The sequence below is a fragment of the Entelurus aequoreus genome, linkage group LG13 (assembly GCF_033978785.1).
Source record: "Entelurus aequoreus isolate RoL-2023_Sb linkage group LG13, RoL_Eaeq_v1.1, whole genome shotgun sequence".
Lineage (NCBI taxonomy): Eukaryota > Metazoa > Chordata > Actinopteri > Syngnathiformes > Syngnathidae > Entelurus > Entelurus aequoreus.
Genome location: NC_084743.1, coordinates 9,787,901 through 9,802,900, shown reverse-complemented (window position 1 = coordinate 9,802,900; position 15,000 = coordinate 9,787,901). Strand labels below are relative to the sequence as shown.

Sequence of the window (15,000 nt, the reverse complement as noted above, 5' to 3'; positions counted from 1 at the left end):
TGTGTCATCATGGGACTCCCGTTGGTCCGGTGCGCTCGGCCCGGTGGTTCCGTGCGGGCTTGATGGAAAGCATGTCCCCGCAGCAGGGCGTCATGTTCCGGGAGGGCTGCGAGTCTGTGGCCGGGAGCAGCAAGACCACCCCGGACAGTAAAAAGGTAGGAAGGACCCTCCTCTCCCCTCCCGCTACGACTCTAATACTCTTTTTTTCGGCTCTTTGACAACTCATTTGACACAATTCAAGACACTTTGTCGTACTTTAATATGATTGTTGTGTAGTTTTTTTTTAATCTAGATTAAATGCTGGTGGTTTGTTTTTTTTAAATTGGTGTCAGTGATTAGTTTTAATGTCTCATTTTGTCTGTTTTAGGACAAGAAATATGCATAGTTGAATGTTTCAGTGGTTAACGTGTTAGAGAGTTATTGATTAATTGTCTCGATGGTTGCTCCCAGTCTGTGGAACGCTCTCCCTGACCACCTGAGGGCACCACAGACTGTGGATGCTTTTAAAAAAGGCTTAAAAACCCTTCTTTTTAAAAAAGCCTTTTTTTTTTTAGATGTATGCATTCTAGTTTTAGCTATTTCGCTGTTCTAGTTTTTATTTTTATTTATTTTTTATTATCTTTTCATTTTATTTATTTATTTATTATTATTATTATTATTATTTTTTTTAATACACTAGCACTTGTTTACTCAATGTAAAGTAAATAAAATATATTATTATTATTATTATTATTGATTGATTGGTGACTTTTGTGCGTCTTGTTGATAGAGACTCATAGTGAACAGCACCCCCTGTGGTTCATACTGGTACTGCACAACGGTGGAAATAAATATAATGTACATAAATATAATGTATCGAGTAGAAAATGTGGCAAAAACAGGAAACGCTCACCGTTGTTGTTTTTTAACACAACACTATCGTTAGCTTTCTGATGTCCGTATGCTAGCTTTTTCGTGCTACCTGTTAGCATGCTAGTTTTTGTTTGTTTTAAACCTTAGCCATATTTTGATACTTGATGCACATGAACGTTAGCATACTAGCATTTGAAACAGTTTTTACCTCAAGAGTAGTATATTTTGGTACTCAACGCATGTTACAGTTAGCATTTTAGCATGCTAGCTTTTTTTTAGCTAATTTAGCAGGTATACACGCCTCAATGTCATATATTTTGGTATTTCATTAATGATAACTGTAAGCATGCTACTGTTCTTTTGCAAATTTTGCCTGTATACCTCTCAGTATTAAATATTTTGTTACTTGATGGATGATACCTGTTAGCATGCTAGCTTTTTTTTTTAAATTTTAGCTTATTTTGTAGGTATACACCTCAGTCATATTTTGGTACTTGGTGAATGCTAACGTTAAAGCAGATTAAACTTTTTTTTTTTTAAGTACAAACCTCAGATTAATATATTTTGGCTCTTGACGCATGTTACAGTTAGCATTTTAGCATTTAGCTCAATGTCATATAGTTTGGTATTTCACTAATGCTAATTGTAAGCATGCTATTTCTAGCATGTTAGCATAGTACTGTTGGCATGCTAGTTTTTTGCAAATTTTGCAGGTAGACACCTCAGCATCAAATATTTTGTTACTTGATGGATGATACCTGTTAGCATGCTAGCTTTTTTTGTTGGTATACACCTCAGCATCAAATATTTAAAGTTAGGATGCTATCTTTTTTTTTTTTTTAAATTTTTTTTGGCTTATTTTGTAGGTATACACCTCAGTCCTATTTTGGTACTTGATGGATGCTAACGTTAAAACGCTAGCATTTGAAACTCATTTTTCAGGTACAAACCTGAGAGTAATATATTATGATGCTTGATGCATGTTACAGTTAGCATTTCTAGCATTTAGCACAATGTCATATGTTGTGGTATTTCACTAATGCTAACTGTAAGCATGCTGTTTATAGCATGTTAACACATAACTGTTAGCATGCTAATTTTTTTTTTTGCAAATGTTGCAGTTATACAAATATATAAAGTTAGCAAGCTAGCTTTTTTGTTTTTCTTAGCTTATTTTGTGGGTATACACCTCAGTCATATTTTGGTACTTGATGGATGCTAATGTTAAAACGCTAGCAATAGCATTTGAAACTAATTTTTCAGGTACAAACCTGAGAGTAATATATTATGATGCTTGACGCATGTTACAGTTAGCATTTCTAGCATTTAGCACAATGTCATATGTTGTGGTATTTCACTAATGCTAACTGTAAGCATGCTGTTTATAGCATGTTAACACAATACTGTTAGCGTGCTATTTTTTTGTGTGCAAATGTTGCAGTTATACAAATATATAAAGTTAGCAAGCTAGTGTTTTTGTTTTTCTTAGCTTATTTTGTGAGTATACACCTCAGTCATATTTTGGTACTTGATGGATGCTAATGTTAAAACGCTAGCAATAGCATTTGAAACTAATTTTTCAGGTACAAACCTGAGAGTAATATATTATGATGCTTGACGCATGTTACAGTTAGCATTTCTAGCATTTAGCACAATGTCATATGTTATGGTATACCACTAATGCTAACTGTAAGCATGCTATTTGTTTAGCATGTTAACATAGTACTGTTAGCATGCTATTTTTTATTTATTTTTTTAATATTTTTTTTAGCTCATTTGGCTCATATTTGTGTTACTATGTGGCCAGCCTGCTAACTGTTAGCATGTCAGTTGGGGTTGTGTTGTCCTGCTTTTGAAGGCGACAACTACCAACTTTGATTTGTCACTTTGTGCCTCTCGGTGGAAGACCCGGTGACCTCGCCTCTCTGCTTACGTCTCACGTGCCTGAATAGAAGCTAGTTTGAAAGTGTGAATGTGGGCCTGCAAAAACAACAAGAAGAAGAATAAGAAGAAGAGTATGAAGGCGGGGTGATGGTGAGACATTAATGCTGAATCAGCATGTTTTGCAACACTGGGCTCCATGAGTGTAACTTGTCAAACACGTACAGATGTTGTTTTTTCCTCTCCTCCCAGCAGCTGCACTTGGGAAGTTTTTGCTCTGCTTGGAGGGAATGTGCTCTGGGCCACACACACACACACACACGCACGCACGCACGCACGCACGCACGCACGCACGCACGCACGCACGCACGCACACACACACACACACACACACACACACACACACACACACACACAAACACACACACGCACACACTCTTGTATTTGTTACCTTCTTGAGACCTCCGAAAAATGCCTCCCTCTTTAGGACCAGCCTTTCTAGATATATAAAGATTTGTATTTACATTAATAATATAAACATACTATGGAAATATAAAAAAGCTTGTTGTGAAAAATGAGTTGGAAAAACTTTGAATTTTGGCAGTATTATAATAAAAGTCGTCATTTATATATATATATATATATATATATATATATATATATATATATATATATATATATATATATATATATATATATATATATATATATATATATATATATATATATATATATCAATCAATCAATCAATCAGCTTTATTGTCCATTCTTAAATGTACAAGACACATAAGAACTGAAATTACATTTTCGGCACAATCCCGCTAAGAGCAGACATACGTTACAGGGAGACAAGACGGGACCGCCAACGGATCAGCCTCACTTAGGCGCTCCTCAAAAAGGTGGGAAAAAGGTGACATTGGGGGGAGGGTGGAAGTAAAAAAAATATCAGTCTGAGGCTGGACCCTCAGGAATGGTCCAGACTGAGTCCGAGGAAAAAAAAACCTCACATAGCATGGCACACATAAACATGGTACATGTAATCACAACAACTCGCAACAAAGTCATCCAACAGGACCTTGGAGGCCAGCAGCTGCTGTTAAGCGCTGCTCAGCCCCCACAACCCCGGAGGAATAAAGCAGTGGTGAAGGCGTTGATTGGGGAAGGGTATGTGCGTGCATGTATGCCCAATTAACTTGGGTGAGATGTTGGATTGTCTTTATGGGCCGAGGCCGGCCCCAAGAGTTCAAGAGTTCAAGAGTCCGACCCAGGTGCTTTTGAAGAAAAGGGAAAGGTCAAAAGCGTCCATCTTTGAGGAGTCCTCGGGGGAGTGTTTTCAAACAGCCTGTTCCTCAAGGCCATTCGAGGGAGTCAAATCGTAGATTAAGATGTTGTTTTTTTCTTCGAGCAGTCAAAACAATGACATTCCTGCTCTGTATGCTGGCTCTGACAATTCCAATTTATTCTTTCTGTAACATCATCAAGATGGAATCTACCTTGCGATTCAAATCAGCAATCGCTCCAGTCTGTGATCCCACAGCACGACCCAATCCTTCCATTGCGTTGAACAGCCTGTTGGCCCCTTGAGTGGCTGCCATCGTCTTCCGAATTTGACGATACACCAGAGCAATGCCCAGCCCAATCAGCAAATTCCCTGCGATCACAGCTCCAAATAGGTAGATGTCTTCCACGTCCTCGATGGAAAGGACTGAGAGGCACATGATTCTCCAAGTATTCCAGGAATCTCTCACGTACCCCGCAGCAATGGTTCCATCAGGGCAGCCAGGCTCCCCCGAGCCTCTTTTCCTTGTCGAAAAGACTGTGTCAATTGCGTCGAGAGTCCAGTTGATCAAATTCATTTTGATGTTTAGATTTGAGGACAGCTCAAGAAAAGAGGCTTCAAAATAGTTCAAACAAGACAAAAACAAAGAGAGCAAGCAGGGAGGGAAGGAGGGAGCGGAGAGAAATGCGACCGCCCTCACCAGTGGCAAGATATATATATATATATATATTTTTTTTAAAATTAAAAATTAATTAAAAAAAAAAAAAAATATATATATATATATATTTAATATATATATATATATATATATATATATATATATATATATATATATATATATATATATATATATATATATATATATATATATATATATATATATATTTTTTTAAATGAAAAATTAATTTAAAAAAACAAAACATTATATATATATGTATATGTTTTTTTTTTAAATAAATTTTTAATTAAAAAAAAAATAAATATATATATATATATGTATATATATATATATATATATATATATATATATATATATATATATATATATATATATATATATTTTAAAAAAAATAAAATTAAAAAAAAAAAAATTAAAAAAAATATATATATATATATATATTTTTTATTTTATTTTATTTTTTTAATTAAAAATTAATTTAAAAAAACAAAACACACATGTGTATATATATATATATATATATATATATATATATATATATATATATATATATATATATATATATATATATATATATATATATATATATATATATATATATATATATATATATATATATATATATATATGTTTTGTTTTTTTAATACATTTTTTGAAATACATTTTTTAAATTAATTTTGGCCAAAGGGGGCGCATTTCAATTTGTTACACACACTTGTTATTATATATGTTGGCCAAAGGGGGAGCACTTCAAATTTTTACACACACTTGTTATTTCATATGTTGACCAGAGGGGGAGCACTTTTAAAAGCGACACACAGTCAATTTGAAAAATCCCTCCTTTTTGGGACCACCCTCATTTTGACCACCGGGGGTGCAAATGAGACATTGTCTATTAGATGCAATGTTATTGGGACCATGATTTATGTCATCACTTGTTCACACCTCCTTATATGGAAGATACTTTTCCTTCTTCATGTCTCAAGAAGGGTAGAAATATAAGAACACACACACACACACACACACACACACACACACACACACACACACACACACACACACACACACACACACACACACACACACACACACACACACACACACACACACATCAGAGGAGAGGACAAGAACAAGAACAACAAAAAAATTGGCAATGTTGTGATAAAAGTCAGAATTTTATATGACAAATGTCACCATTTTGCATTAAAAAGTAATAATTTTACGGGAAAATATTGTAATATTACAGAAACAAAAAGAGACGGGAATTGTTCCCATTTTTTAAGAAAAAAGTCGACACATTGTGAGAAAAAGACTGCTTTTAGTTCATTCATTTTTTGGGAATTTTATGTTGGTAATTGGTTTTCAATCTTCATTAATTACTTCAAGTGCCTTACAGTATGTTGCTATATATATATATATATATATATATATATATATATATATATATATATATATATATATATATATATATATATATATATATATATATATATATATATATATATATATATATATATATATATATATACATATACACATGTGTGTTTTGTTTTTTTAAATTAATTTTTAATTAAAAAAATAAAATAATATATATATATATATATTTTATTTTATATATACATATATATATATATATATATATTTTTTAATTTTATTTTATTTTTTAATTAAAAATTAATTTAAAAAAACAAAACATATATATATATATATATGTTTTGTTTTTTTAAATTAATTTTTAATTAAAAAAAATAAAAAAATAAAAAATATATATATATATATATATATATATATATATATATATATATATATATATATATATATATATATATATATATATATATATATATATATGTGTTTTGTTTTTTTTAATTAATTTTTTAAAATACATTTTTTAAATTAATTTTGGCCAAAGGGGGCGCATTTCAATTTGTTACACACACTTGTTATTATATATGTTGGCCAGAGGGGGAGCACTTCAAATTTTTACACACACTTGTTATTTCATATGTTTACCAGAGGGGGAGCACTTTTAAAAGCGACACCCAGTCAATTTGAAAAATCCCTCCTTTTTGGGACCACCCTCATTTTGACCACCGGGGGTGCAAATGAGACATTGTCTATTAGATGCAATGTTATTGATTTATGTCATCACTTGTTCACACCTCCTCGTATGGAAGATACTTTTCCTTCTTCATGTCTCAAGAAGGCTAGAAATACTAGAACATACACACACACATACATATATATATATATATATATATATATATATATATATATATATATATATATATATATATATATATATATATATATATATATATATATATACACACACAAAGGAAACATGGCTATGAATGTAGAAGGTCCACATGCCACCATGTATGTGGTTGAGTGGCTGCTGTCACAGTGATTGATGTGGTCGCCCGCTATACGTGCCAGCGTACAGGTATGCACATACCTAGCATACAGGTATGCACATACCTAGCATACAGGTACGCACATACCTAGCGTACAGGTACGCACATACCTAGCGTACCTGCACTGGCGGGACCCTCCATTAGGTACACTTCAGTTGGAGAGGTATGGACACGTTTGTGGTTATGTGCAGTATTCAAACAGCTCAGTGGTCTAGTGGTTAGAGTGTCCGCCCTGAGGGCGTGAGTTCAAACCCCGGCCGAGTCATACCAAAGACTATAAAAATGGGAGCCATTACCTCCCTGCTTGGCACTCAGCATCAAGGCTTGGAATTGGGGGTTGAATCACCAAAAATGATTCCCGGGCGTGGCCACCGCTGCTGCTCACTGCTCCCCTCACCTCCCAGGGGGTGATCAAGGGTGATGGGTCAAATGCAGAGAATAATTTCACCACACCTAGTGTGTGTGTGGGTGTGACTATCATTGCTACTTGAACTTATCTCCCAGTAGTAGTACTACTACTAGTATTATTATTATTATTATTATTATTATTATTAAAATATTAGGATGATGATTAATATTAAAATGGAAAATGCTCTGTATTTATATTATATTTATATTATATTTATATTATATTTATATGACGCTTTATTACACCTGGAATGTTACCCAGAGTGCTTTGCATTATACGTCACGCTCACACAAGTAAACATGCTGCAGCACTGCATGTATCGCACATAAAAGTAAACACGCTGCAGGACTGCTTGTATCGCACATGATATCACACACAAGTAAACACGCTGCAGAACTACTTGTATCGGACATGGTATCACACACAAGTAAACACGCTGCAAGACTGCTTGTATCTCACCTGATATCACACACAAGTAAACGCGCTGCAGGACTGCTTGTATCGCACATGATATCACACACAAGTAAACCCGCTGCAGGTCTGCTAGTATCGCACATGATATCACACACAAGTAAACACGCTGCAAGACTGCTTGTATCGCACATATCACACACAAGTAAACACGCTGCACGTCTGCTAGTATCGCACATGATATCACACACAAGTAAACACGCTGCAAGACTGCTTGTATCGCACATGGTATCACACACAAGTAAACGTGCTGCAGGACTGCTTGTATCGCACATGATATCACACACAAGTAAACACGCTGCAGGACTGCATGTATCGCACATGATATCACACACAAGTAAACGCGCTGCTGGACTGCTTGTATCGCACATGATATCACACACAAGTAAACACGCTGCAGGACTGCATGTATCGCACATGATATCACACACAAGTAAACGCACTTCAAGACTTCTTGTATCGCACATGATATCACACACAAGTAAACACGCTGCAGGACTGCTTGTATCGCACATGATATCACACAAAGTCAGAAGAGAACAAACATAGTTCCCGCACTTTAGCGTGTGTTCCTCTTCTTCACTTCTGTTTTCTTTCCCGCCGCCACACTTCCTGTCCTCTCCTCTGATGTGTGTGTGTGTGTGTGTGTGTGTGTGTGTGTGTGTGTGTGTGTGTGTGTGCGTGTGTGCGCGTGTGTGCGTGTGTGTGCGTGTGTGTGTGTGTGTGTGTGTGTGTGTGTGTGTGTGTGTGTGTGTGTGTGTGTGTGTGTGTGTGTGTGCGTGCGTGCGTTTGTGCCACATGGAGTCTGCTTCCTGCACATGTTTCCTGCAGGCCTGCTGGAGCAGAAGTGACCATCTTCTTCTTCTTCTCCTCCTCCTCCTCCTCCTCCTCCTCCTCCTCCTCCTCCTCCTCATGTGTGCAGAAGATGAAGACGCTGGCCCACAGGAGACAGTCTGCACCCTCATTGGTCCTCAGCAAGGCTCTGACCAGGTCCAGGAGCACGTCCAGGTAAATACTACATCACACACTTCACACTAGGAGTTACTTCTTTTTCACGCCCCCCCTGAAGTCTATTTTTTTAACTGAATGAGTCAAGATAGTTCTGTACCAACATCAAAGATGCTTTTAAGCTAATGCCTCTCACGCCCCCCCAAAGAATACTTTTTTCACGCCCCCCCTGAAGTCTTATTTTTTAACTGAATGAGTCAAGATAGTTCTGTACCAACATCAAAGATGCTTTTAAGCTAATGCCTCTCACACCCCCCTAAGGAATACCTTTTTTTCACGCCCCCCCTGAAGTTAATTTTTTTAACTGAATGAGTCAAGATAGTTTTGTACCAACATCAAAGATGCTTTTAAGCTAATGCCTCTCACGCCCCCCTAAGGAATACCTTTTTTTCACGCCCCCCCTGAAGTTTATTTTTTTAACTGAATGAGTCAAGATAGTTCTGTACCAACATCAAAGATGCTTTTAAGCTAATGCCTCTCACACCCCCCTAAGGAATACCTTTTTTTCACGCCCCCCCTGAAGTTTATTTTTTTAACTGAATGAGTCAAGATAGTTCTGTACCAACATCAAAGATGCTTTTAAGCTAATGCCTCTCACGCCCCCCTAAGGAATACCTTTTTTTCACGCCCCCCCTGAAGTTTATTTTTTTAACTGAATGAGTCAAGATAGTTCTGTACCAACATCAAAGATGCTTTTAAGCTAATGCCTCTCACGCACCCCTAAGGAATACCTTTTTTTCACGCCCCCCCTGAAGTTTATTTTTTTAACTGAATGAGTCAAGATAGTTCTGTACCAACATCAAAGATGCTTTTAAGCTAATGCCTCTCACCCCCCTAAGGAATACCTTTTTTTCACGCCCCCCCTGAAGTTTATTTTTTTAACTGAATGAGTCAAGATAGTTCTGTACCAACATCAAAGATGCTTTTAAGCTAATGCCTCTCACGCCCCCCTAAGGAATACCTTTTTTTCACGCCCCCCCTGAAGTTTATTTTTTTAACTGAATGAGTCAAGTTAGTTCTGTACCAACATCAAAGATGCTTTTAAGCTAATGCCTCTCACGCACCCCTAAGGAATACCTTTTTTTCACGCCCCCCCCTGAAGTTTATTTTTTTAACTGAATGAGGCATGATAGTTCTGTACCAACATCAAAGATGCTTTTAAGCTAATGCCTCTCACGCCCCCCTAAGGAATACTTTTTTTTTCACGCCCCCCCTGAAGTAAATGTTTTTAACTGAAAGATAGTTCTGTACCAACATCAAAGATGCTTTTAAGCTAATGCCTCTCACGCCCCCCTAAGGAATACCTTTTTTTCACGCCCCCCCTGAAGTTTATTTTTTTAACTGAATGAGTCAAGATAGTTCTGTAACAACATCAAAGATGCTTTTAAGCTAATGCCTCTCACGCCCCCTTAAGGAATACCTTCTTTTTTCACGCCCCCCATGAAGTTTATTTTTTTAACTGAATGAGTCAAGATAGTTCTGTACCAACATCAAAGATGTTATTAAGCTAATGCCTCTCACGCCCCCCTAAGGAATGCTTTTTTTCACGCCCCCCCAAGGAATAATTTTTTTCACGCCCTCCCCTGAAGTAAATTGTTTTAACTCAATGAGTCATGATAGTTATGTACCAACATCAAAGATGCTTTTAAGCTAATGCCTCTCACGCCCCCCTAAGGAATACCTTCTTTTTTTTCATGCCCCCTCTGAAGTTAATTTTTTTAACTGAATGAGTCATGATAGTTATGTACCAACATCAAAGATGCTTTTAAGCTAATGCCTCTCACACCCCCCTAAGGAATACCTTTTTTTTTAAACGCACCCCTGAAGTTTATTTTTTTAACTTAATGAGTCATGATAGTTCTGTACCAACATCAAAGATGCTATTAAGCTAATGCCTCTCACACCCCCCTAAGGAATACCTTTTTTTCACGCCCCCCCCTGAAGTCTATTTTTTTAACTGAATGAGTCAAGATAGTTCTGTACCAACATCAAAGATGCTATTAAGCTAATGCCTCTCACGCCCCCCTAAGGAATACCTTTTTTTCACGCCCCCCCTGAAGTTTATTTTTTTAACTGAATGAGTCATGATAGTTCTGTACCAACGTCAAAGATGCTTTTAAGCTAATGCCTCTCACGCCCCCCTAAGGAGTACTTTTTTTCACGCCCCCCCAAGGAATACTTTTTTTCACGCCCCCCCTGAAGTAAATTGTTTTAACTCAATGAGTCATGATAGTTCTGTACTAACACCAAAGATGCTTTTAAGCTAATGCCTCTCACTCCCCCCTAAGGAATACCTTCTTTTTTTTCACGCCCCCTCTGAAGTTTATTTTTTTAACTGAATGAGTCAAGATAGTTCTGTACCAACATCAAAGATGCTTTTAAGCTAATGCTTCTCAAACCCCCCTAAGGAATACCTTTTTTTTTAAACGCACCCCTGAAGTTTATTTTTTTAACTGAATGAGTCATGATAGTTCTGTACCAACATCAAAGATGCTTTTAAGCTAATGCCTCTCACCCCCCCCCTAAAGAATGCCTTCTTTTTTTTCACCTCCCCTCTGAAGTTTATTTTTTTAACTGAATGAGTCAAGATAGTTCTGTACCAACATCAAAGATGTTATTAAGCTAGTGCCTCTCACGCACCCCTAAGGAATACTTTTTTCACGCCCCCCCAAGGAATACTTTTTTTCACGCCCCTCCCTGAAGTAATTTTTTTTTAACTGAATGAGTCAAGATAGTTCTGTAACAACATCAAAGATGCTTTTAAGCTAATGCCTCTCACGCCCCCTTAAGGAATACCTTCTTTTTTCACGCCCCCCATGAAGTTTATTTTTTTAACTGAATGAGTCAAGATAGTTCTGTACCAACATCAAAGATGTTATTAAGCTAATGCCTCTCACGCCCCCTAAGGAATACTTTTTTTCACGCCCCCCCAAGGAATACTTTTTTTCACGCCCCCCCAAGGAATACTTTTTTTCACGCCCCCCCCTGAAGTAAATTGTTTTAACTCAATGAGTCATGATAGTTCTGTGCCAACATCAAAGATGTTATTAAGCTAATGCCTCTCACGCACCCCTAAGGAATACTTTTTTCACGCCCCCCCAAGGAATACTTTTTTTCACGCCCCTCCCTGAAGTAAATTTTTTTTAACTGAATGAGTCAAGATAGTTCTGTAACAACATCAAAGATGCTTTTAAGCTAATGCCTCTCACGCCCCCTTAAAGAATACCTTCTTTTTTCACGCCCCCCATGAAGTTTATTTTTTTAACTGAATGAGTCAAGATAGTTCTGTACCAACATCAAAGATGTTATTAAGCTAATGCCTCTCACGCCCCCTAAGGAATACTTTTTTTGACGCCCCCGCAAGGAATACTTTTTTTCACGCCCCCCCCCTGAAGTAAATTGTTTTAACTCAATGAGTCATGATAGTTCTGTACCAACATCAAAGATGCTTTTAAGCTAATGCCTCTCACGCCCCCTTAAGGAATACCTTCTTTTTTCACGCCCCCTCTGAAGTTTATTTTTTTAACTGAATGAGTCAAGATAGTTCTGTACCAACATCAAAGATGCTTTTAAGCTAATGCCTCTCACCCCCCCTAAGGAGTACTTTTTTTCACGCCCCCCCAAGGAATACTTTTTTTCACGCCCCCCCCCTGAAGTACATTTTTTTAACTGAATGAGTCAAGATAGTTCTGTACTAACATCAAAGATGCTTTTAAGCTAATGCCTCTCACCCCCCCCCCCCCCCCGACTCCTCACCATGCCCCCCACCCCACCACCCATATTTTTGCTTCACATCAAATATTACACTTTGAACATTTTTGTTGGGGAAAATATTGCATATTTTATATTTCTCCTATTAAAAGAATATGGTTTTCACAATAAAGGTATACAACTTAAACAAAAAGATGAAAGTTTATGGCGACCCGACATTGAGACAACGTTGATTGTACGTACATGTCCTTTAAAACTGACATTGATACAACGTTGATTATACGTACATGTCCTTTAAAACTGACATTGATACAACGTTGATTATACGTACATGTCCTTTAAAACTGACGTTGATACAACGTTGATTATACGTACATGTCCTTTAAAACTGACATTGATACAACGTTGATTATACGTACATGTCCTTTAAAACTGACATTGATACAACGTTGATTATACGTACATGTCCTTTAAAACTGACATTGAGACAACGTTGATTATACGTACATGTCCTTTAAAACTGACATTGATACAACGTTGATTATACGTACATGTCCTTTAAAACTGACGTTGAAACAACGTTGATTATACGTACATGTCCTTTAAAACTGACGTTGAAACAACGTTGCAAAATGGTTGAATTTGTACATTGAGACAACGTTGATGTCTAACGTTGGATCCACGTTGTTGGTCGGGAAATGACCAAAATTCAACGTTAAATCAACTTCAAAACCCGACATTGATTAAACGTTGTCAAAAAGGATGTTGTTTCAACGTTGTATTTGTGTTGTTCCACTTCAGGACTTCATTCAACTAGTTGTCAAGGTTGTTTCAATGTCGTGTGTCTGCTGGGAGCAAATAGATGATTGATGGAAATGTCAACCTTGGACTCTTTTTCACACTTTAATGACCACGATCTTTAACCTTGTAACTATTTGAGGGCAAGCCCAAGTCTTACAATACAATACAATACAATATAATATAATATAATATAATATAATATAATATAATATAATATAATATACAATACAATACAATATAATATACAATACAATACAATACAATATAATATAATATAATATAATATACAATACAATACAATATAATATAATATAATATACAATACAATACAATACAATACAATATAATGTACAATACAATACAATACAATACAATACAATATAATATAATATAATATAATATACAATACAATACAATACAATACAATATAATATAATATACAATACAATACAATACAATACAATATAATGTACAATACAATACAATACAATACAATACAATATAATATAATATAATATACAATACAATACAATACAATACAATATAATATAATATACAATACAATATAATATAATACAAGCCTAAGTGTTACAATACACTTTGTATTGATTTTCAAAATAATAAATATCAAAGTATTTTTACTTTTAAGTGTCTTATAAAAGTTTGTCCAACATGAGATCATTTGTTACTAGTTTGTTACCTAGCAGTTTCACTTGACAGCGCTTCACTTCTTTTTACACTTGCATGCCAGTTAGGCACGCTGACTTTTTACATTTGACATGAGGGGGGGGGGTAGTAGTAGTAGTTGTTGGACCCTGGAACACAACACAACAACCTCATTATTATTTACTAGTCTTTGCAAGGAAGTCAACCAGTTGTGTTGTCTTGTGTTGTGTTGTGTTACATTGTGTTGTGTTGTCTTGTGTTGAGTTGTGTTATGTTGTGTTACATTGTGTTGTGTTGTCTTGTGTTGAGTTGTGTTGTGTTGAGTTGTGTTGTCTTGTCTTGTCTTTACTTGTGTTGAGTTGTGTTGTGTTGTCTTATGTTGTCTTGTGTTGAGTTGTGTTGTGTTGTCTTGTGTTGTGTTGTTACGTTGTGTTGTGTTGTCTTGTGTTGTGTTGTGTTACATTGTGTTGTGTTACGTTGTGTTGTGTTGTCTTATGTTGAGTTGTGTTGTGTTGTGTTGTGTTACGTTGTCTTGTGTTACATTGTGTTGGGTTGTCTTGTGTTGAGTTGTGTTGTCTTGTGTTGAGTTGTGTTGTCTTGTGTTGAGTTGTGTTGTGTTACGATGTGTTGAGTTGTGTTGTGTTGTTACGTTGTGTTGTGTTGTCTTGTGTTGAGTTGTGTTGTGTTATGATGTGTTGAGTTGTGTTGTGTTTTTACGTTGTGTTGTTGTCTTGTGTTGAGTTGTGTTATGTTGAGTTGTGTTGTCTTGTCTTTACTTGTGTTGAGTTGTGTTGTGGTGTGTTACGATGTGTTGTCTTATGTTGTC

At 36.0% G+C, this 15,000-nt stretch overlaps 1 protein-coding gene across 1 annotated transcript in view; it reads left to right on the top strand.

The window, feature by feature from the left end:
* LOC133663157 (rho GTPase-activating protein 20-like) overlaps window positions 1–15,000 on the top strand; it is a 46,506-nt gene that overhangs the window by 488 nt on the left and 31,018 nt on the right. The window contains exons 1-2 of the mRNA XM_062067419.1: window positions 1–155; window positions 8,911–8,996. The exon at window positions 1–155 is cut by the window's left edge and continues 488 nt beyond it. Coding sequence (XP_061923403.1) covers window positions 63–155; window positions 8,911–8,996 — 179 coding nt within the window. The 5' untranslated portion in view covers window positions 1–62. The remainder of the gene's footprint in view (window positions 156–8,910; window positions 8,997–15,000) is intronic.